General features: G+C 44.8%; 1 protein-coding gene across 3 annotated transcripts in view; it reads right to left on the bottom strand.

Annotated features, from left to right (window-relative positions):
• SLC24A3 (solute carrier family 24 member 3) overlaps window positions 1–25,414 on the bottom strand; it is a 502,919-nt gene that overhangs the window by 76,266 nt on the left and 401,239 nt on the right. For all 3 annotated transcript variants that reach the window (XM_042980972.1, XM_042980970.1, XM_042980971.1), the window contains exons 7-8: window positions 10,886–10,960; window positions 560–585 (exon numbers count right to left, since the gene is read on the bottom strand). In XM_042980972.1, the coding sequence (XP_042836906.1) occupies window positions 560–585; window positions 10,886–10,960 (101 nt within the window). The remainder of the gene's footprint in view (window positions 1–559; window positions 586–10,885; window positions 10,961–25,414) is intronic.

The raw sequence follows: 25,414 nt of genomic DNA, 5'->3' as shown, positions 1-25,414 counted from the left end.
AAAAATGGGGATTTGGATAGTTGGCCTAAATGCACATGTTCCCATATATTTAATTTGGTTTAAGTTTTGTATCCATCAAAAAAAAAATCACTGATTTTTCATCGGTCTAAGATCATCTTGAATGTCAGGCAGAACTTTAGTGGGTTAAGGATAATGGAAGTGACTCCATCTCCATTTCCTAAGATTTACATGGTATTTGAATATGCCAACGTGGTTTGGACGCAATTTGAAAAGATTAGTCAAATCTTAACCACGACCTAGCAAATGGCTAACTGCAGAAAGGCACAGCTAAGTCATGCCATCTAACCTGGCCGATAAAGACAGTGAAGTATTAGCATCCCCAATGGAAGGCCACCGTCCTAGCCCAAGGGAAACGGTCTCTGCTCTGTGAGAGCTAATTTAGTTTCTTTGTTGTGGTCAAATGGGTCCCAAGAAATGCTAGTTGTTCTAAGCTGCCATGACATTCCCCCTTTCTTTCCTAAACCCTGACTCTGGTCTTCAATATATTTGGCTCTGTAACACAGCAAGGAGAAATTGGAGGGGAAAAAGAGGTACTTACCAGGAAACTTGTTCGTCATAAATGAACTGTAAAAAAAAAAAAGAAAGAAAGAAAAAGAAAAAAGGACAATTAGACATACACACATATGCAATGTCTGCACGCATACGCATGCTTTATGACTGCACGTCTTCCAAACCATGTAGCTGGTTTGGTGGGAATCAGGCTGGGGCTGGCCTGGAACACGACGAATCTGCAGATAAGTTTCCCTCTGTGCTGGTTTCATGTGTGGCTAATGTTAGTGGCAGGAGGTGGTGTTGGCGGATGGGGGTGGCACGTTGAGGAGGAGAGAAGCAGCAGACCATCCTGTCCCTCCTGGCAATTTCTGTCCAACAGTGCAGTGAGAGGAACGCATGACCCCCTGCTGTGCAGAGCAAGCCGCACTGTAGAATTTTAGATCCAGAAGGGGATGGGGGAAGCCTGGCAGGTGCTTGCAAGCATTAGCCACTTGTGGGCCACCTGTAAGACGTCTGCATGTGCCTGTGCACTCTGTAGTACCTTTAAGCTTTTAGGCAAGCATGCAGACTTCTATGTACTCAATATTTTTTAAGTGGACCTATTTTGTTTGTTTTGTTTGTTTCCCTAAAAGAATTTACTTTCAAAGGAACCTCTGCATCACAACCAGAAGTAGAGAACGAGCTTCACTTGCCACCAGTGTGCAGAGGGTGAAAAATAAATGTGCTGACAACAGTGATTGAAAGTCTCAGCAGGGCACTGTGGGCTGCCCGTGCCCTGGGCCATGGGCCTGCCCTTTTGCTAAAGGAGATAAGCAGGAGTCAGAGGCAGCTGGAAGACATACAAGAACCAAATGGAGATTTCGCCCCGATCAGATAGTATCCAAAAGGAATACACAACAAAAATTGAATTCATTTAAGCCCTAGCTCCTATATCATTCCAAATCACTTCTCGCTTTAGGGGAAGAAGTGGTATAATTTTGGCCCTTTGATTCTATATGGGGAAACGGAGCCACAGAGAACACAAGGAATTTTCTTGAGGGTTCACAGAGTTTGTTCTAGAACTCGGGCCTGGCTCTTAAATCTTCTTTCCATGACACATTTATGTGCCCAAACGGTGCACTGTTGAAAACGAGTGGGAACGCCTATATTTTAGTCAAGCAGGAAGCTGAGCGTTGCTTCATAGCTTGCACTTTCCACCTTCACCAGATACGATTGCTCTGGGTATGATCATCTCTGAGCAGGTGGCCCTCTGGAGACTCTAAGGCAGAAGAAACATCTGGGTTCAAAGTGTCAGTACTGCACAGATTTGGTAAAGTCAACAAATGACACAGGCATCGCTTCGGTCCCCAGAGATCAGAATAACCATATGTTGCGAGAGAGAGGCAGAGACGAGCAGGGGAGGGACACAGACGAGCAGGTATGGCTCAGAAGGCACATGAAAAGACCTCTCTCCAATTATCCCAAAGGCATAAAGACAAGAGGAAAAGAAAGGGTCCTCACTTATTTGTACTCACACTTCCTGACAAGACATTGACAAAGATGTTGTCTTCAGCAGCTTTGTGACTCTTGTTATGGGATTCAACAGGTTGACATTTGCATGGAAATGTCAAACCAGAATGGGAAGAGAATTAAAGAAATAAAGGAAACCATCCCGTGATCTAGGCTGGATGGTATGCAATCCATCCCTTGGAAGGCTCCCAGACCCTTTTGTATAATCACCAGCTTAAAAAAAAATTATTGTTGAGAAATCATGGAACAGAACAAATGATTGAAGATGGAAAACGTTTCTATTAATTGAAGTTAATTCAGTATCAGTCTCGAGTAGCACGCTGGAGCAATCAATTCATCGTCACTTAAGAGAGCACAAGACACTGGTAAAGAGTTTATTAAAGTGCCAATTTAATTTTCGCGTATCAGGGAAGGCAGGCGATACTGTATAATATAAAAGCAGCTATAATATAAAAGAAGCCCTTATTCTATGCCATGTGACAGACAGGTGGGGGCATAGATCAGTATGCCTCTAGTGATTGATTATCTCAGTGATCATAACAATGGGGAAAAATCAGAATAGGCTGAATTGTACAAAATGAGAATGGAATTTACACAGGACACAATGAATCAGGGAAGAGTGGGTTCTGAACTAGATACACAATTAAGGAGCATCATGAATCCAACGTTAAGGCAGTGGCTGTGGCCAGGGAAGTTGGGGGTGGGAATGTGCTTGAGGGAGGCAGGCCAGGAAAGCGAAATGTCCATGGCCTCCCTACAAATTCTGACAAATGGTGGTGACCTGGAAGACTCCAAGTAACTGGTGAGGGATATCCCATCACTGACCACTGACAGCCAGGAGCCCTTAGCTACCCTGTGGCTAATGAGCAAACACAGTCTGGGTTTTAATCAACTTCTTTAAGAAGATTGGGTGGGAAAATGAGAGGACTAAAAAAAAAAAATAGCAAAATAGATAAAAGGAAATAAAAGTCAGGCCTTTAAGAAAACCTACGAGGAAACAGGAAAGGAGGCGGACGGCGAGTTATGTCTCTGAGCCTTGTTGGTGGCCTCTGGATGAGGTTGAGCCACTGATCATCACACACTGAGAGGGCTGAAAACGAGGAAACTGGCACTGTTCACAGAATGTTCCTGTGGGACAGTATGGCACTGGACCACCCTGACGCAGCGCTGGAATCGCTCTGTCTGGAAACTTAAAATGACAAGGACAGGCAACTCTCCCACTCGACATTGCTGATGGTTCCAGGGAATGGATTTGTTACTCCTAACAGTTTTATTTTATTTTATTTTATTTTAGTCTATTCTATTTTTCTTAAGGCAAATGTTGAATATCCCTCTGTATTTCCACACTCTTTCCATGGCTAAAAGAAGACGAAACCACTGCCTTGGCCCCTTACAGCGGCATTACTAGGGTAGAAAAAAACCCCCGAGATCGTTTATATAGGTACCTGTCTGAAACAGGAAATCACACCCCCACTCCCACCCATTCACCACTAGGTGGTGCTCACGTCCTACCCTCTGCCTGTCCATTCTGCCAAGGCAGTGAGTGGGGTTGGAAGGAAGTCAGATCAAGTCCATTTCAAGGCTCCATGAAACTTCCTGGTAGGAGGGTAAGCACCTCAAAACAGACAGCTTCCTAAAGGAATCTTCAGCCAACGTTGGGGAGGCAGGACACATTCTGAGGTGGGGACAGGCAGGTCCCTCAAGCTCATGCCACCACTCAAATCCCGTGTTGCAGTCGAGAGTCCTGCTGTGTGGCCTTTGGAACTGACTCACCTTTATCCTGGTCAGGTTTCTGAAAATGAGCCTTGCTTGGGAAGCAGATCTTTGTGCTTTTCTGGTTGTGTTTGTGCCAGACACTGCGGCCACCCCCAGTGACCACACATGGGTGGTGCTAAGTGGCACCTGAGCCCCAGGTTTGCTGCACACGGCTGGTCAGCAGACCTGCTCTCTGACTCCAATGTGATTCATCCAAAGCTACCTTTGGCTTCACCCTTAAGCTTTCCACGTGTTCCACAGACGAGCTAAATGTGAACACACACACGCAAGAGTGATTTTGAAGAAAAAAAAAAACCTCTCTTTTCCTTCAGGCCTCAGAGAAACAGTTGGGTACCATGGAAACCAGCTTTCAGTCCTGGTATCTGCTCTAGAGTTCTTCTAAGAGAGATAGGCTTACAGCAGGCAGGTGAATCCCTGGATGACAGAACATCCCAGGGAACTGCTAAGGATGTGGCACCCTCAAGCAGGGAAAACACGGGCCAGGAATCGCCCAGGTGTGTGGACAGCAGACAGCCTGGCTGGCTTCTGAGCAGAGAGGCAGGTGGCTGTCCCCACACTGCATGTCAGTCCATGGATTGGCTTACTACAAGCTGTAGCCATGGAGCAGAAGCAGCCGCACTGAAGAGCCTGAGATTTCCGTAGCTTGCGTTACAATCACTGGCACCATTAGGATGTTCAGCAGCACACGTAATAGGAGAAAATCAACACCACTGTTGTCTTTCAAGAGACTAAAACCTTGAAAAATCTTTCCCCCCTAGATGGAAACGGAAGCTGCCCCTGCCGCCCCGACTTGTCACTCAACAGAATGGAGACGCCCTTGGGAGATGTGCCCAAATGGAGTTTTGACTTCCTCAGCTCTGGGGACTTAGGGTGCAGATGGCTTAGGCGAGGCCATCTGAGGGAAGGCCTTCTGAGGGAAGGAATCTGATGGAATGCACTGCAAAGCTGCTGTTATGCACTGATATGGTTTACACTTGAAGGTTAAACAGGAGTTTCGATGTCAGGATCTCTAGCAGGTGGACGACAGTGGTGGGAGCTGGAGGAGGGTAGGAAATAAAGACTATCTAAAGGCAGGGCTTGAGCAGGACTTGCACTATGAGCAGGGCTTGAAGTATGCAGAGGCAGGATACCAGGGAAAGGAAAATGGATACAGGGACAGATTTAGGATATGGGGAGGATAGTTTGCTAAACCAAAAAGGTTGGTTTGCTGGGCAGTGCGAAACCAGAGACACGTTAACTACAACTTCCAAGTTGTCTTCCTTATGAAAGAGAAGGGGGTCCTCTGTGCATCCCACAGTCTGGCTGACCCACTTCCCTGCTCCTGGAGCAGACCCAAGGAAGACGCGGCTTCCTGGTGTACCCCGACATCATTTAGAGCAGGCCCCTCCTCCTCTCAGGGGCGGGGATAATGACACAGGCCACACTTTGTATGATCATTGTTGATTTGTTTAAAGAACTTAAAATTTCTCACATTCATTCCCTGGGAGAATCTTCCAGCTACCATGGTTATTTCTCACTTTGCTAGAAGGGGAGCTGAGACGTAACAGGGGTACCATGAGCATAAGAGCTTCAGTGTTGCTGAACTGGAGAGAGAAGAAGCAGGGAGTTCCTTGCAAGAAGGGGGCCAGGAAGGAGAGGCCGTGAGCCAGAGGGGCAGGGCCCTGGAAGCCAGTGGAGGGGTAGGGGGAAAGGACAGTCATCAACATGACTCTGACATGTCTTTTCTTTCACAGATAGGGCAACATAAGAAGATTCTGGATCAATTACAGTCAGCTGTCTTAAGGAAGGAATTCCAGGAGAAGGAAGGCACAAGCTATTCCCTTCAGTCTAAAAATAGGAAGAAAGCACAGCCAGCACATACTTACTCTCTAATGGTGGACTGCATGGTGGGTGAGGGAAAACAGGATGATTTCAAGATAAAAAGGCAGATTTGATTGGAGGGGAAATCCAAATTCTTTTCTAGGGAGGCACAGATGTACCATCTTAGACACCTCCTCTGGCAAACCTGAGCTATTGCTGCTCCCTGACCCTGGGCAAGTCCCTGAATTTCTGGAGCCTCAGTTTTGCCATATGTAAAATGGGACCCATGTAATTCGCTGGCCTGCATAGTCGTGAGTACTGAACTAGAAATCCTTCATTGACAGACCCAGCACTCGGTCTTGCAGTATTGAGTCTATGCTTGTTAAAACTTAGGGAAGGGGGAGCCTGGGTGGCTCAGTTGGTCAAGCGTCTGACTCTTGGTTTTGGCTCAGGTCTTGATTTTATGGTTCATGGGTTCGAGCCCTGCATTGGGCTCTGTGTTGATACTGAGGAGCCTGGCTGGGAATTGCTCTCTCCCTTGCTCTCTGACCCTGCCCCACTCGCTCTGTCTCTCTCAAAATAATAAATAAACTTAGATTTAAAAAGAAAAAACTTAGGAATGCCTGTGAGAATGTGCATATATTTTCTATGGATGGATTTGCTCTCTACAACTGTGCTACCTGGTATGATAAGCACTAGCCTCATGTGGCTACATACATTTAAATTGATTGAAGTTAAAATTCAGTTCCTTGGTCTCCTTAATTGCATTCCAAGAGCTCAAGAACCACCTGTGGCCCGTGGCTACACTCCTGGACAGTGCTTCCCAGGCCATCTCTGGCGGCTGGGTCAGCTAAGTGGTCTCTCTGTGTCCCCACAAAATCCCCTTGGGAGGGGGGATTGCAGTCAGAAGAGAGGGAAGCGTTACCTCGGATGGGCCTCACCCCACATGCCCATGCTCAGTTGCCCCAAGGGCCCCCCCAGCTGCTGCCAAGTTCTTACCGGGCCCTTCTCCAGGTAGGTGGCCTCCTGAGTCTGGATTTGTGAGCCAATGAAGTGATCTAGAACCTGTCTCTGAGGCCTATCTGCTCTCCCAAGAGGTTTCCCTTCTCTTAATGCCCACAATCTGCAATCTCAAAGCAGAGACGAAGGGTAAAAATAAAGTATTCCTTTTTAGGGCAGCTGTTAGACGGAGGATGTAATGAATCATTTGCATTTATGTAAATTACACGATTATGTAAATTACAGTAACATTTCAATAAAAGGGATGGGTGGGGCTCACTGGAACTGGGAGAAAGTAGGGCCAGGCAGAGCTGCGCTGCTGATGGACGTCAGTTGGGGGTGGGTCACCGGCGTGGGACAGATGCAGCAAGACGTCTGTAAGAGTTTGCAGATGCACATAAGGACATGCTCCAAGAACCCAGAATGCTTTCAGAACCTAAGAGGGGACACTTCTCTTGCAGAGAGAGACTCAAATCATGGGGTGAGCCTCTGGGCCTTGTGCGGCTTCCCCAGGGCCTGAGGCTTCTCTATGTGGAATGTCACCAGGGCTAGAGAGAGTCGCCTGATGGGGCGGGAAAGGCAGACAGATACACACTGAATGTTTCTGATACTATAACTGCCATTGACAGTAACACATTCTTAATTTCTTCTGCTTTCTCCCTTCAAGACAACAACAAGCCAAGCAGAAAATAGCACAGAGCCAAGGTAGATGGAACCCAAATATCCAAGTGAACCGAGTCCCTGGTCTCTAAGTTAACTGTCTTTTTTTTTTTTAATGTTTATTTATTTTTGAGAGAAAAGGAGAGCAAGTGGGGAAGGGGCAGAGAGAGAGGGAGACACAGAATCTGAAGCAGGCTCCATCCTCTGAGCTGTCCGCACAGAGCCCAATGCGGGATTCAAACTCACTCACCGCAATATTATGACCTGAGCCGAAGTCAGATGCTCAACCGACTGAGCCACCCAGACATCCCTCTTAGTTAACTGTCTTAAGCCCTGTTGGTTTCAGTGTGTACATGCTTGTCTTGTTCCTATGTGTTTGCTTGTTGGTCTTATCCATCTCTCAAGCCAGCTTCCATTTCAGCTGCTTCAGACCCAGGTAATCATGACTGTCTGCACTCTCCTGGTCCAGCGGCACAAACGTCCCTGTGGAAGCTGTCTCTCCTGTTGTCTGGATCCAGGGCCCCACAGTTTGTCCTTGGGGCTCCTCTGAATGGGGGTCTGTAAGGCCTCTCACTGGGATGTACATAGAAATAGCCATCTGGTCCCACTTAATCCAGACTTGCCCTCTGGGTGAACGAGCTCTTTATTGCATCCCCCCAGGGGACCAGGAGTTCTGTCTTCTGAACATTTCAGAACCATAAAGAGTGGGTAGAAGGTTAAAAAAAAACCCTAATAGTTAAAATAAATTGTTCGGATGGTTGGCAATTATTTGTGGATAGGAGGAAGGCTTTTAAATACAGGAATTTTAAGTGTCCACTGCAGGGTCCCATAGGGAACCCCATATTATATAAGGAAGGCCAGAAGGAAAGTGATTTTGTTACCATGATATTGGGGGAAACATAGAAAAAGGAGAACAGGAAACCCTGATAAAAACAGTGGGTGTGAGCAGTAGCCTGGGGCTGGGCCATGGAATAGATTTGGGGACACTGAGAAACCCTTTCTGCTAAATGCCATGCTTCTATGTATGACTGTTCTACTCCTTACACCAGTTTTAAGACTTATGTGAAAATGACCCCAAAAATGAACAGCAGTCAGAAATCTAGACAAGTGGGCTGCCACGATGTCTTGTGTTTGAGAATCTCAACATCTCCTCTGGAAGCGATCACTGCCAGGCAGCAGAGGACTTATCTCAAGGAAATGGTGTCCAACCGCATCTGAAGTTGAGTTTCTGAGGTGAGCATGCATCAGAATCACCTGAGGGGCAGAGAAGATTGTGGCCAACATACAACTTCCTGGGCTCTCCTCCAGAACCTACTGGATTGAAATCTCAGAGTTACACCTTTTAGATAAGAATGTTGGGTGTTTCCAGGGTGCACTGAAGTTGGCAGAACACCAGTAAAAGTCAGAAGAGCCAAGACTAAACGCTGAGGACTCAAGCTTTATCTCTGCCATTACTTTCTAACAGTGGAGAAATGTAATTTTTCTCAAATTGGAAAACTCCAGCCTTGACATCTGGTCTGTAAACACACAGTATAGACCTTCAGGGAATAGCAGAGAATCACTGGCTTTTACACCTTGCGGCCAGCCATCTGAGGAAAATACAGAGCTGCGGCAGCCTGGGTATTTCAGCTGGCTCAGCTCTGTGATTCACAGCCACGCATGAGGCAGATGACTGGTTGGCCCAAAGACCCTACTCGGGTGGGCATCACCCGCAGCCCAAAGAAGCAAAACCGCTTTACATCTTTACACATCATTAGCAACAATTATATTAAAAAAAAAAAAATCATGGTCATGTCCCGATAAATCTGACTGAAGACAAGTTACTTCCCATCGAGTCCAGGAGGTGTCTGTACTGAGAACAGAGAAAGAAGCCAGTGTGGGCAATTCACTGTCAGGAGTGCACATGCCAAGTCTGTGCCCTGGGGAAATCTCAGCCTGTACTTTCTGCCTCATCACCTCGCCTTTCTGGGAATGGTCTTCTCTTTCTGAAATGCAGCAAAATACAGAGTTGCATTCATTTGCGCTATCTCCAAGCCATGTCTCTTGAAAACAGTAACTTTCAAAACCCGTCCTAAATTACCCTACAGGCAGGTTGAGCAAATGGCACACATGATCAATGTGGGTTCCTACGTTGCAGGACAAAGCTCAAAGCTCACTGAAACGAGTGTTTGAGAAGTCTGGGCTGTGTGAACAGCAGAATCTTCTAGATTTGGGGTGATCATACCTTCCTCACAGGTAATAACTGAGAATGAGAACACAGAATCCACACATGTCTTTAAGTCTACCAACTGAAAGTTCAACAGAAGAGGCATGTCTTTAATTCCAATGCGGTGTAAATGAACTCTCTACTCTTGGTCAGATCTTTACCCTCCCGATGGTTAACGGCCCTTGGAAAGAGGTTGTAAACCCAAGATCTTCACTGTCAGGAACTGCTGTTGGCTGAAATATCTACTTGTTCCTTGTAGAAAGCCTTGTATTAAACATCACTTTTAGCTTAATTGTAGAGATATTTACAATTAAATAACCTACAGGGAAGTGCTTTGTAGACAGGTGAGTAAACCCTTCAGTGGATCTATTCCTGTTCTGTAGGTAAGAAAACTCAGACTTGAAGAGACTTTGATTTCTCCAAGGTCATTAGAGCTAGCAAGAAGGGAGAGGACCACAATTAGAAGTCAGATGTCCTAGCTTCCATTTCAGGTCTTTCTGATTTGCCCCCTTTCTTCCGGATGACTCAAGCTAAGGGGTCTGGATTTGTCCCCACAGGTGACATGGAGTCACAAGGGACTGGCATGTACAGGCAGCTCTGAGGACTGCCTGGGGGTGAAGGAGGGGGGCTGGCAGCGATGTTACTAGTTTTAAGACTGACCTGCAATGGGCTGTGTCAGTTCAGGCCAAAGACATAAAGAGCCTCAAGTAAAATGGGCTATGAAGGGACATACTGAGGACATTTTTACAAGATGAAAATCTACAATTAAGCCAAATGGGTATATGGTGGAATTGGGAGAAAGGTCAACTTAAAGTCATTCTCAGGTTGGGTGGCTAAGAGAGAAATAGGGGCTGAAATACTAGAAAGGGGGTCCTGTCTTGGGGAAGTCATCCTAAGTTTAGAGACATGTTGGGTTTGGGACAGAAGATATCCAGTACAGAGTGGCTTATCCGTGACTGGACCTTTGAGAGATGCCATTGCCAAGAAAATAGTGTGAAGGTGTCTGCACAAAGGTGGTAATGACCGTGGGCACTGTCCTGGGAGAGCATACAGAGAGGCAGAAGTAAGGTCCAAACCCAGGGACACCGACGCTGAAGAGAGTTACAGAGGAGACCATGAGAAAGTGAGAGGCAGTGGTCAGGGGATCACAGGGAAACAGCAGAGGACTCTCATGGAACCAGATAACCAGAGTCAGTCAAATCTCTTGTTGTGAGCACCAAACTATCATGCTGGGGTTCTGGGTGATCAAAGTAGCTGGAAAAAAGAAAAGCCACCTCCATGCATAGACATCCATTCGCTCATTCATCACCAGAGACCTTGAACTTACTCCATGCGGAGGAGCTGCATATAACCCCGAGTGGTGAGAAGGACGAGGAAGAGAAACAGCAAGGGACTCAGGTGAGGTGTGCATCCCACACTTACCACGATGAGCGCGACCACAGACAGCGTGTAGTAAATCGAATCCCTCAGCAGACACCACGAGGAAAGAGCCACAACCTGAAGGAAAGGGGGAAAAGACAGTAAGAAACAGGCTATTCCACAGCACAAAGGAGAAAGCCTGGCTCCTGGTGGCTCTGGCCAGTGATAAGCTGGAAATACAACCAAGTATTTCTGTCTCCCGTGCTGGTCCCAGTCAATCTGTCCGGTGATATAAATTTACTGAAGGCCTTTGGGCATATTAGTCTGGATCTTCTGAAAGGCAGATTCCAAGGTAGGATTAAACCTGCAACAATTCTGTGAGGGGGAGACACTCATGTGAGAAAACGGGGAGGGGGTCAGGGCGAAGGTAGGAGTGACCCCTGTGAAGGAGAGAGGGAAGGTCGGGGGGACGTGTTCCAGGCTGCTGGGCAGTGTGGGGAAGGCTCAGCAAAGCTGACTCAAAGACCCATGTCTCCCAGGAACCCACCAGCCTTAGCATCCCTTATGCCAAGGGGACGTTAGAGCAACCTACTCTGTGTCCTTGTCAATGCTCTAGTGTCTGCTGCAGCCCATGCTCCTGTATACAATGAGCCCCAGGCCTGGGCAGCGGGTGCCCTTCAGAAGGAGCCTGGAAAAGCCCAGTCTGCTACCCTCTTCTCTCACCTCTATTACATGCCTGTCCTTGTCGACACCTGACTCCTGGTTTCATCAGAATTTTTAAAACATCGATTTGCATATTTATCTAGAGAAAACATTATTCTTGGCAGTTGGGCAATGTCCCTCTAAGGATACAATGGCTCTGCTGTGGGATGAGGCCAGGAGACACACTGCTGGGGGCTACAGCAGCCCTGACCTGCTGCTCCCAGACTTCCTGCAGGAGAAGAAAGCCCCTGGGTGAGACAAAGGAGGGCAATGGAGCCGCAGCTGGGCCATGGGGAGGAGCAGCTGCGGGCAAGGGGGGGAGCTGCAGACGCTAGGTCAGGATCTCTGTCCCGGAGGAAAAGTCATTTCTCCTTGGTAAGCCCTTCCAAGTCTCTTTTTAAGGGATGCATGCTATTTTCTCTTTGCTTTGTGGAGCAAGTCCATTTTGACTCTCACAAAGAACCTGGGACAGTCTGGAGAGATGCGTCGGACGTGCTTCCTGGGCTGTCATTCATAGCTCCCTCCCGCCTCCCTAGACAAGTGTCAGCCACCCCATGGCCACAGGACATGTCTAGCTGCCTTTGCCCTTGGCCTCGTACGTGAATAAGGACACAGCAAACGTCAGCTGTCAGCCGGGCCAGTGACAGGCACACGCTGCACCAAAGACAATAGAAAAAGGGATTCAGGGACAGGGCCACATTTGGAGCCTCCTCTCTCCCTGACTACTGTGTCAGTCTATAAAGAAAAGATCAGGCAAAGTCAAACCAGAAAAGGATTCAAATAACATGAAAGAATGACTTAAATAGAACCATAAATGAGTAATGAGGCCAGTCTCTTTCCATGAACACATTCTTTCACTTGTTATAGGGACACTTAGGTATTTTCTAGTGCTGATTTTGCCTTATTAGGCTTTGTATTTGCAGATCTAAGTTCCAGATGATGGGGTTGTCAAGAAAAGGACTCATGCCACAGAAATCACTTCAGAACAAATGTAAAGTATTCTTTACCCCTTTAAAAAGTTTTTTTAATGTTTATTTATTCTTGAGAGAAAGAGAGAGACAGAGCACGAGCAAGGGAGGGGCAGAGAGAGAGGGAGACACAGAATCTGAAGGAGGCTGCAGGCTTTGAGCTGTCAGCACAGAGCCTGACGTGGGGCTCAAACCCATGAATCTCAAGATCACGACCTAGGCTGAAGTCAAATACTTAACCGACTGAGCCACCCAGGCACCCCTTATTTACCCTTTTATCATCCTCTCCCCTTGTACAGTGTACCCATTAGCATCTATGCTCATCTATGGAATGCCGTACAGGGGACTGGACTGCCCATTTTCCAGCAGGTCATAAAATGTTGTGAATATTGACTCAATGTATGATGATTAGGAAAATGAACTTAAAACATGTGGCAAATATCAATTCTGAATTTCTTTAAAAAAATCACTTGGGCTTTTAGTTATAGCTCACAGATTGTGGACACATACCATGACCTTTGCTCTTTCTTGTTATAACAGGACAAGGTAATAGTAAAGGGCTTTTTTTTTTCTTTTTTACAAGATAGACCCCCAAGGGAAAGAGTATATAAGAGCTGATCAGAGCAACAAAATTTTGGATGCTGGAAAGCAGAACAGTGGGCCACGCAGCTAGGCCATGTGCAGAGCTCTAAAAGTGGGAAGAAAGGAGGGTCTGAAAACAGGGACACTGAAAAGCTATTTAATCATTTAATCCATAAACTTCCTCACTCACTTCAAGCAGACCAGTAGTGAGGTGAGGTACCTCCTTCACCTTAATGGAAACAGGAAACCTGGCATGAAGAACATTAAGTTCCAGAAAATAGAGGAGAGAGAAAATGATCAAATTAAGTAATTAAAGAAAAATTCCCAGAAGTTATAGATGGGCATTTTCTGAGTAAAACGGCTTCCTGAGTGTTCATCACAATGGACCAAAAAAAAAAAAAAAGAAAGAAAGAAAGAAAGAAAGAAAGAAAGAGAAAGAAAAACGATGTACGCTGAGGCATATCATTATGAGTTTTCAGAGTGCTGGCACAGAGGAAAGGTCCTAGAAACCACTAGAAAGAGAGTAATGGGATTACATACAAAGGATCAAAACCAGAATGACATTTTATTTCTCAACAAAAGCACTGAAAACTAAAAGACAATGAGTGACGACTTTTAAAATTAGAGAGGAAAATGATTTTAGCCTGAAATTCTATGCCCGACCAAACTATTCATTAAAAGCGAGAGAAGCATAAAAATAAAAAGCTAAATTGTCTCAGAAAATTTACTTCCTGTGTACCCTTTCTCAAAGGCTGCTGGAGGATATGCCCCACCAATCACTATGCTGCACATCTAATGTACATCATTTAAAACGCACAGTTGACTTGGGGCACCTGGGTGGCTCAGTTGGTTCAGTGTCCACCTCTTGACTTTGGCTAAGGTCATGATCCTATGGTTTATTTGTTCAAGCCCCATGCCTGGCTCTGTGCTGATGGCGCAGAGCCTGCTTGGGATTCTCTGTCTCCCCCTCTCTCTCCCTAAAAATAAATTAATAAACTTAAAAAAAAAAAACCCAAAGCAAAACACAGTTGACTCAAAAAGGTGGGAAATTGGTGCTGGTGGGATTGGACGAGAGCTATCTTTCATAATAAGCTTTCTAGAATTGGTTGCCTCTTTCAGCTCTTTGCATATATGACTTCAATAAAAATTAAAACCTAAGAAAGTACGATACAAATTACCCATTTAGATGTGCTGCAAGAAATACATCTTGCATCAGGCCTAAATGCCAACTCTAGATGAAAAGTGGTTCATTTATCCTCCAGAACAGCTTTCAATCACTAGACCACCATCAAATTTAGCTTCAGATTCAGAGCCCACACCTGAGCAAAACCAATTTTTTTTTCTATAGAAAGGATGACCAAAAGACAAGTAAGTAGTCAAACCAGAAAAGAATTTCTTTCCGTACCCTGGAGGGAATTAATAGAGGATCGTTGATGAGTCCGTGATGTCTGTATTGAGAGCTGTGACCATGACCTCCTGTCTACCTCTACCTTACCTTCCTGTGATCACCATTCATTACCATGGCAGATATTTACCTGACACTTCCTGCAAATACAGGCATTGGGAATGGTTATGTCATCCAATCCTATAGTGACTGATAAGAAGGGTCACTGTCACCCCTGATGGCCAGCAATCTGGGCAAGATGGTGCAAGTAGCAGTGGGGAAGAGCTGCGATCTGAACCCAGGAAGCCTGGGTCTCAAGCCTCTGTCCCTGCACACTCTGGCACAAGGCCTCCCTGCAGGCAGCAATGAAAGCACACACTGATTCATTACTGCCTCCCACAGAGATCTTTTCTCCATGACTTTAAGTCATTAGGTAGGTGTTTTGGAGATGGTAGCCAAAGGAGGGAAGAGCTGAAGGTGGGAGACAAAAAAGCAGTGACCACAGCACAATTAAAAAAACCATTCTGCTTTAGGGGCGCCTGGGTGGCTCGGTCGGTTGTGTCAGACTTCAGCTCAGGTCATGATCTCACTGTTGGTGGGTTCGAGCCCCACGTCGGACTCTGTGCTGACAGCTCAGAGCCTGGAGCCTGCTTCCGGTTCTGTATCTTTCTCTCTCTCTGCCCCTCCCCCACTCGCACTCTGTCTTTGTCTCTTGAAAATAAATAAATGTTAAAAAAATTTAAAAAAAAATTCTGCTTTAAAAAGATTCAGGGCAAGTAATCAAAGCAGAAAGGAGTTGCCATAAAGACTGTAGACATGGACACAGTATAGACATATTCCAGGAGCAAGAGAGTCCGTTAAACAAACTGGAAACTCCTCTGTTTAGCTAGTTTGGTTTGTTAAAACAAACAAACACCAACACAGCTCATTGTTCTGTGTCTGAATGTTTCACTTTTCCACAGACTGGGGGACGTGGGGTCTAAGGCATTCCCTTTGCTTCTCAGTGAAGGGTCTTTTTTCTTTACATGGGGGTCAGCAACCATCGGACTCAGATCCCGAACATATTTATTGATAGAGAGGGACATGTTAGCACTTCTGCATCAAACTGGGAGCCTCTCTGTCATCTGTTGGCAGGTGTCTCCCAACTCAGAGCAGGGGAGGCACCGATGAGAAGACAATGCTTCCTTAGCACTCTGCAAAATGGCTGCAAGGAAGACTGAGAAGTCACTCTGGCGAAGAGACTAGAACAGGGCTCCTGGGAGAAAACCAACAGTGAGTAATCCTGCCCTTGACCTCGTTAATCAATGATACAGATGGTGCAGATTACAGAAGGCCATCGCTGGCACACTCCTCCATAAATTAAAGGCAGAGGCTCTATTTCCCCTAGCTCCAGGAATCCTTCACAATTGAAATTTCATCTTGGTATTTCTTGATCATCTTTTCTATTTCTGGAGTGCATTTCACACTTTTTCTATTGAATATGCAGCTTTAGTTTCCTTTTTATAATTTCATTTAGTTTCACAGTGGCATAATGCCAAAAGAAAAAAAAACCCAAAACATCACACTTCCAAAACAGAGGAAAAAACACATTCTCCTTTATTCAAATGTTGAGTGATAATCTTCTTGAATTCTGGCTCCTTCGAGGAGGTTAAAAGTTAACTAACTGTTCACAATAAAATGATATATTTTTTGTAGATGATTACTGCAAATCTATATGCAGCTGTTTATATATAGGATAATATACACACATAAAATATATGGAGATATATGGTATAAATGTATATAATGCAATGTAATATATATGATGATTTTTTTAATGTTTATTTTTGAGAGAGACAGAGAGAGAGAGAGAGAGAGAGCGAGCGCAAGCACGAGTGGGGGAGGGGCAGATAGAAAGGGAGGCACAGAATCTGAAGCAGGCTCCAGGCTCTGAGCTGTCAGCACAGAGCCTGATTTGGGGCTCAAACCCACGAACTGTGAGATCATGACCTGCGCTAGTTGGATGCTCAACTGACTGAGCCACCCAGGCACCCCATGATGAGTTTTCTCGATGAACAGTGGAATTTGACATTGTAGACACATTTTAAAAGGCACAAACACCCCGGGCTTGTAAGTGCTTTGCCTTTTTGAAAAACGATTGAAGCAGTCGGAACAGCATAATAGTTACACGACACAAAACATACAACAATCCTCTCAGAGAAATGTTTGTTATTTCACACAGATTTCACGGAAAAAGGATTAGAAAAATCATAACATGAGTTTTGTTCCAAGCTTTTGAGCTGACACAATTTCTACAGCCAATTCTTATCTCAGGAAAGACAGCCATACGACGTGGGGCAAGGATGGGCCTCCGGGGTGTTCCCCAAACACTCTGGGAGCACATAAAATTCACAAGCGGTGTTCAGAACAGGTGAGGGCCTGACCCGGGTTTTCTTCCCATGGGGAAGTCTTGGCACTGCTGTCTGTTCATTATTTAACTACACTTTTTTTTATGTTTATTTTTGAGAGAGAGAGAGAGAGAGCATCTCTGTTGGCAGAGGAGGGGAGGGCAGACAGAGAGGGAGACACAGAATTTGAAGCAGGCTCCAGGCTCTGAGCTGTCAGCATAGAGCCCAACATGGGGCTCGAACCCACGAACCATGAGATCATGACCTGAGCAGAAGTCAGATACTCAACCAACTGAGCCACCAAGGCACCCTTAAAAAAATTTTTTTTTAATGTTTATTTTTGAAAGAGAGAGAGAGAGAGAGAGAGAGAGACAGAGCATGAGTAGGGGGAGGGGCAGACAGAGAGGGAGACACAGAATCCGAAGTAGGTTCCAGGCTCTGAGCTGTCGGCACACAGCCTGACACGGTGCTCGAACCCACGAGACGTGAGATCATGACCTGAGCTGAGGTTGGACGCTTAACCGACTGAGCCACCCTGGCGCCCCTCAACTACACTTTTTAAATATTTTGATCCTGGGAAAAACCCCTGATATATAAATGACTCCTGCTTTCTGGTTTATAGTCAGAAATGGACAGTAGTAATCAGGTCATGTTGAAAGACAATACTATGCTTTTGCAGAATACAGTGAACTTTGGCTTATTAATCTTCACAAATTAAAATTCACAAAATGAATTTATATTTAAAAATTTTTTTTCTAGGAAATCTCATCTTGAGTTATACTTTTAGGTGAGGAAAACAAATGAGAAGTAAACAAGCTGCCACTGGAGATATAGTTAAATAAACATGAGGCCACACCAGGACAGGGCAGACACACAGTAATGTCTTGAACAGTCTTCATTGATTGTACTGAACAATAACCACGGACGCTCATCATGACCCAGAGCGCCCAGGACTCAGAAGTGCCTTCTCAATCATCCAAAACATTAGTGCAGGAGTTTTCATGTCAAATGTAAGCTGTTGCCTGGTAGGTGTTCAAAATGTGGTAGCTTAGACTGTTCTCATACACATCAAACTTCACAAGGAGTCAGCTTTGCCTTAAGGAAGAAAATCCCAGACTTGCTGGCTGTGCTCCTGGAGCCCTTTGTCCACTCTAGGACAGGGTGTAGAGCATACATTCACCATCAGGCATTGCTGTGCCAGGTGCCGGCACCAGGTACAAGTAAATGTAGAGTATGAGGGTAATTTCACCTAATGGGGATGTGATTCCACCCAGAAATAGAGCCCGAGGCAAGGATTTGAGTTCACCAAGGTTATTTGGGAGGTGGTGGTAGGAAACATTGCTAGGGTCTGGGGAAAGTGAGGTAGATGACAGAAAGAAGACAAGGGGCAAATTACAGTAGGGGGCAACTGGGGTGCAATCCTGATTCCTGGTGGGGAGTTCTGGGAGGCCCTGGAGAACACGCTTCTTCCCTTGTCTCGCCCCAGGGCAGAGGGAGCTGGAGTATTTATCCACCCACTCCCATTGGTCATGGTTGAGGGCTGCACCCAGGACTGTTAATACCTGGTACTCCCTGTCCAGGGGCAGTGACCAAGGAGAGCCTTCAGAAAGAGAAATGCAGGCAGGCTGGTGGGAACTGAAATGGAGAGGATGAGGGATCACGGGTGGGGCACCAGCAGTGTCTGCCATATCCAAAACACGGATTTACACAATGAGCCAATAATCGGGGTAAGCATTCTCTCCATCTCTCTCCCCCCAACCCCCTCACACACACACACACACACACACACACACACACAGTTCTGTAAACTTAAAAATACAACCCAATCCCATTTACATAAGGTTTGAAAGCACAACATACTAACTTATGCTGTTTTTTTTTTAAGTTTATTTATTTATTTTTAAGTAACCTCTACCTCCAATGTGGGACTCTAACTAGCGACCGTGAGATCAAGAGTCGCATGCTTTACTGACTGTGTCAGCCAGGTGCCCCCAAAATTATGCTGTTTAAGTCTGGAATGGTGTTCCCCTTGGGCCAGGGATAGAGTCTGAAAGGGCATTCTCCTTCTTGATCAGGGTGCTGGTTACTGGGTGTGCTTGGTTGGGAAAAGTCATTGAGATGTACTGATGATATGTGCACTTTCCTGAATGTTTGTGGTACTCCAATAAAAACGCTACCCACACAAAACAAAAATGCAATTACAGTGCTAGTTATTAATATTGACACATATTAACTTTAATAGTAACTACTCCATCACACTTGGAGTTGGCTTATTAGTGAAGTTTCCAGGTAAGATACAGGACACAGGATACAGTTAAATATGAATTTCAAGTAACAACAAGTAATTAAAAAAATAGAAGTATAATTTCAAATATCACCTGGGAAATATATTAAAAATATATTTGTTGCTTATCTGAAATTGCAATTTAATTGGGTGACTTCTATTTTTACTTGCTATATCTGGTAATCCTCCTTATGACATTTCAGGCATTGGTTAAGATAACTACTTTGCCTTTCCTTTAAATAAGTACAAAATTGGAGGTTTAGTGAGTTTGGAATGAATATTCTTAAGGCAAAGGGAAAGCTGAATTTTTTCTATATTGTCTATCTTCTGCTGGATATTGATTGCTGTTTTATTCTGGTTGTTTGGCCTGCTCAGAGTATCTTCTTCCCTTTGTTTCTTGTTAACTGCAGTAATTGCCAATGCCAAGATGTACATTATAGTATTTTGTGGTTGTAGGGGGGATTTCTACAACACCAAGACTTTTGGCTTCTCTCGGAAATATCTGAAGACCTGGCAACCTGGGGCATTCTCATGTCACTGTGGAGCCATCAGGCATGCCTTCTTTAGATAGGACATACATTCATCAGCTTAACACTGTCCCCTTGATTCTACTGCCCCAACTCCAAAGTCAAGAGTCAGCTGCCATATATTACTTTCTTTCTGCTCTTGTTCTTAGACTGACCACTTCACTCATGTATTATATTCCTGGGCTCTGCAGGAATATACATTTGTGATTCCTGACCTAAAAGAATTATTTTAATTAGTGTTGACAATACTAAAGGCACCAGCTGCCATTTCTTCACAGTACAACATTGTGTTGGAGGTCTTCAACATTTTGTGTGATGCATGCCTTCATACCTTATGGACCCCTTTTCAGAAGTGTGTATTGAAAGATATAAAATAAATAACAAAGAATTACAAAGAAGCAGATTTCTTGAAATCTGGTTATCAAAACATTGAGATATTAGTGATATATGTGTTTCTTTATTAACAAGAGCCAGTAAGCTTCCTTATTATAAGAAGAGTTAGCCATTTCAATGTAGTGATGAGAAAGGAGAGCGACCCAAGATAATCTGCAATCTCTGTAATGTAGCATGAAGGTATCTTGTATTTCTGCTGGAGATGAAATCAGGTACTGTGACTACTACTATGGCTTGGTGCCTCATGAATAATGAAGTAAAATGTTAAACATACGTGGTCAGTAAAAATAAGTAAGGATGTAATTTCTTTCTCACTCAAGTTCACAGACTCCTCTAATCTAGTTTTTGAAACAGAAGTCCTGAGGTTCTACTCCTTCTTGGCTCCTGGCTTTTCATTATTTCCTCAGTTGTCCCTTCTGCCATAAAGGGGGTGGGAGGTGAGGGGGCTCTCAGTCCCTTCTGGGTATGCAGATGAGAACTCAGATGGAGGGGTTTGATGCTAATGGCAGAAACACTATTTGCTCAAAACCACACTCAGATATCACCTCACACTAGTCAGAGTGGCCAAAATGAACAAATCAGGAGACTATAGATGCTGGAGAGGATGTGGAGAAACGGGAACCCTCTTGCACTGTTGGTGGGAATGCAAATTGGTGCAGCCACTCTGGAAAACAGTGTGGAGGTTCCTCAAAAAATTAAAAATAGATCTACCCTATGACCCAGCAATAGCACTGCTAGGAATTTACCCAAGGGATATAGGAATACTGATGCATAGGGGCACTTGTACCCCAATGTTTATAGCAGCACTCTCAACAATAGCCAAATTATGGAAAGAGCCGAAACGTCCATCAACTGATGAATGGATAAAGAAATTGTGGTTTATATACACAATGGAGTACTACGTGGCAATGAGAAAGAATGAAATATGGCCCTCTGTAGCAACGTGGATGGAACTGGAGAGTGTGATGCTAAGTGAAATAAGCCATACAGAGAAAGACAGATACCATATGTTTTCACTCTTATGTGGATCCTGAGAAACTTAACAGAAACCCATGGGGGAGGGGAAGGGAAAAAAAAAAAAAAGAGGTTAGAGTGGGAGAGAGCCAAAGCATAAGAGACTCTTATAAACTGAGAACAAACTGAGGGTTGATGGGGGGTGGGAGGGAGGGTGATGGGTATTGAGGAAGGCACCTTTTGGGATGAGCACTGGGTGTTGTATGGAAACCAATTTGACAATAAATTTCATATATTGAAAAAAAAACACTATTTGGGGTGATCTGGTGATTTCAATTATGTGTGTTTCTGTTTCAGCCATTATTGTGGAGAGAAACTTGGCTATATTTATATCATTTTCCAAGAAGAATTGAAGTGGCTCACAAATATTCATTCTTCCACCTCATCCTAGTAAGTGCAGAATGGGTGTCAGTCCTCTGGGTGAAGAGATGCTCTCCCCACAGCTTGGTGCATGCCTCCTATTTACCCCAAGTGTGGTCCAGAACAGCTGGTTTGAACTGCAGCTCTCAGGCCCTGAGCTAGACCTGCTGAATCAGAATCTGCATCTTAACAAGACCCCCAGATGACCCACATTCACATTACAGTGGGAGAAGTGCTGGACCAGAGGACAGAGAATTTTTTGGGTCTGGATCACACCTGTGGAACTGAAATGTAAAGAGCAGGAGGCTGGTAGGGTGGCCCTTGGCCTTCACACTGGGCAGTGGGGCTGGACTCAATGCTGTGGGCATGAGTAGTTACTAGGATCTTCACGCCAAAGAGCAACTGTATATGTCTGAGCTGTAGCTGCAAATTAGAAGCACCCTAATGCTTCTATATATGGAATTTCCTACTTCATCAGTTTCTAACATCAACTCTGCTGAAGATGCTGGGAGATCACCCCTTTGCACTGTCCCTTTGTAGAACCATGCTAGAGAATTCCAGCTCCCTTGTGCGCTCTCTTTTTCTATCTGCTGAATAGATGGGATAAAGAATCCAAAGAAGACTGGTGCTGAATTTATTTTTATTTTATTAAAATTATTTTTAATGTTTACTCACTTTTGAGAGAGAGAGACAAGAGAGAGAGAACATGAGCAGGGGAGGGGCAGAGAGAGAGGGAGACACAGAATCTGAAGCAGGCTCCAGGCTCTGAGCTGTCAGCACAGAGCCTACATGGGGCTCAAACCCATGAACCGTGAGATCATGACCTGAGCCAAAGTCAGACGCTCAACTGACTGAGCCCAGGCACCCTGAATTTATTTTTAAATTTATACTATTTGAGGTAGCAGCCAGATATACGTAGGAAGCAGGCATCTCCTCATTTCATTGGTTATGAAACCTAGAAGGACAGTCTCAAGCTAAAGGATCATGTCAGTGTCCCAATCTGTGATGCATCATCATAGGTAGTAGGGTCCCCAAATGCTGTGGGGCTTCTCTTCATTTGGAGCACTGATGAAAAAGGAAGTTAACACATATCATTTGAGTTCCGACATGAGATAGTGAAGACCATGTATTTGAGTTAGGCTTATGGAAGTAAGACCCTGGCTTAAATTACACAATTACAATAGTGTTTGATGTCCATAATAGTGCTACATGCAGAAGCTGATGTCCTTGCTGTCGGAAACCTGGTAGTGGAATCATGAGGGACAGGACACACCACTTCCCTCTAAACATTAAAATATTCAAGACAAAAAGGACAGAAAAACAGTAGAGCCAGCTCCCCCCACCCCCACCCCAGCTCACAGACTTAGGTATGGATTTAGAAGTGTTCCTTTCATCCCTGGAAGGATCCATGTTTCTCTGGCTTCATCAAGTTATAGAGGAGAGGCAACATGGATTATATACTTTAAAAATTAAGATGTCTACCCACTGTTTGACAAAGAATAGGACTTTTGCAATATCAGGAGTTAGTCTGACTTATAACAGACTATGTGTTCAAAGGAAACGTGGGAGGCCACCACCCGTGGGGGCTCTAGGTTGGGAAGGAAGCACCTGTCCCCTACTCGTGAGTGGATGCAGGGCAGTGATATTTTCATACTAAAAAAGTACTGGTTGCTACGTCTGTGTGGCTCATCCGGCTGCAGTTGATCTGTCAGGCAATCTATTTTAAGCAATTTCTGTGACTCAGGGCAGGGACAGCAGGTGACGTTCATGAATTGATTCTGCAGCCAGGGCAAATTGAACCAAGAACATTTCTTTAATGAGTGCTTGGAAGATATTCCCCCCCCCCCCCACATTAAGGAAATCAAGAATTAAAACATGGTGACACCAATAACACATCCTGGCTTTATCTGTGTTAGGCAATAAAACAGAGAGCTGAGGGAACGGAGTGATCAGGGCAGCCAGTAACACCAGCCAGCCAACCAAAACCTCCTTCCCCAGGAGCTGAACAGTTCTCAGCCAAAAACATGGCAAGAGGTTATCTAAGAAGTTAGGTTAATTTTTCACTTTGCAGATGACTGTGTTAGGTGAAAGGTAGTTAGCACCTTAGCTGTTGATGGAATAAGAAATGTAATCAAAATGCAGTATGGAAAGTACAATAGTAGGGATATGTGTTTACACTGTGCGGAGGAAGCCAAGACAAGGGTTCCAGGTAACTCCCAGGAATGGAGATCCCTGTCCCTCTGTCCGCACTTCCCTCCTCGGCATTCATTCTCCGCACTTTTCAGTTTCTCCCCAGATTAACCATTAATGTGCTGTGTGGTCAGGAGCATGGCCTATGCTCTTCCTTTTCTCAGTCCTCTACCTGGAATGATAATATTTACCCACACTAGACTCTCAGCAACGTGCAAGGATTTATTCAACAATGTCTGAGAAAATCCTATAATTTGGAAGTGAAAGGGATCTTGGGCATGTGTGCATTTGAAACAAAGAGCACTTGGCAAGTTGTGGCCTTATCTGGAGCACCCTATCTCATTTCTAGGTAGGAAAAGGCTTCTGTGAGCAATTTGGAACCTTCTGGGACCAGTAGTAGGGCTGTTTCCAAAGAGGCCCTGGTATTTAGTGAAGTCCCTTCCTATAACAGTCAATGCCTTAAAATTAGTTCTTCTGTGTCAAATATTATACTAAGCACCTTATATGCCTTTTTCCTTCCAATCTTTCAATACTTCCGTTTTACAGATGAGTCAACTAAGGCTTAGTGAGGTTACACAATTACCTACAGTTCACAGTTTGAAAGTGATTGAATCACATCTTGAAACAGGGGTGAACACCCACAGAGCCCCCATGGTCAGCTCCTTGCAGGTGACTGGCAAGAATTATCTGCTCATAAGAATGACCTGGGTGTGTTTGACAAATACAGATTCCTTAGCTCAATCCAGACCTTCTGAATCAGACTCTCTCAGGAAGGCCTGGTTCTCAGCCTTGGCTGCCCTTTGGAATCATCTGGAAGTTTTATGAAACACTCATGCTTGAGTCCCCCCTTCAGAAATGGAGAGTTAGCTGAGCTGGGCTGTGGTTTGGCCGCTGGAATTTTTCATTCGCAGGTGATTCTAACATCCAGCAGGGGTTGACACCACTGCCCCTTCCTGCTATGACCTGTTAGGGTCACAGATGTCCAGATAATAAGAAATGAGAAACTACCCTGTGCTCCCCAGTCGCACACAGCGTGGAAGAAAACCCCATTCTCTGTGTATGAGGTTTTGAGAGATGGCAATGAATTTTATATCTTCCTTATGAATATTTCAGAGTCTACACACTAGGAGTGTTGCCATTCATCACTCTGCTTATAAAGTAAATCTGTTTTAAAATCTCTTCTGGATTTATAATAAAAATTCAGTTTGAGAGTCATGTCAGTGTAAAACAAGAAGTGTAGAATTGTTGGATTTAACTTCATAGCTGAAAAGATGCGAAGGCTAGGGGCTGAAGTCATCGGACAGCTTGCACACTTGCAGGACTGGTGGCTCATGTGGGCCACAGACTGAGATCTCAGCTGGGGCCACTGACCAAACTCACACATGGCCTCTCCACGTGGCAGGAGCTTCCTCGCAGTAGGGCAGCCTCAGGGCGGTTAGACACTTAAGTGGGGGCTCAGGGCTCTGAACGCAAGCATCCCAAGAGAATAAGCAGAAGCTGTATAGTGTTTTAGGACCTGGCCTCAGGGATCATATAGCTTCATTTTACTGTCACAAGACTGATAAAGTCTAATCATTATCTGGAGCTTTTAAATTGGATAGAAGTACTGGCAGGACAATTTTAATATATTTCCCTTCCAATGAAACAAACACTTAAAGTAATAAAATGTTTAAATCAAATTTCCAAAGGGTGCATTTGGTTGCATAAATCACACACATTTATACAAATGATCTCTGATCCTGGGAGACAGAAGAAACATAAACTGAGTTTTCAGAAATGTCTTCCTACTTCCATCTGATTT

This window comes from Panthera tigris, chromosome A3 (assembly GCF_018350195.1).
Source record: "Panthera tigris isolate Pti1 chromosome A3, P.tigris_Pti1_mat1.1, whole genome shotgun sequence".
NCBI lineage: Eukaryota > Metazoa > Chordata > Mammalia > Carnivora > Felidae > Panthera > Panthera tigris.
Note: the sequence above shows the minus strand (reverse complement) of the source record. Positions and strands in the feature narration are given on the sequence as shown.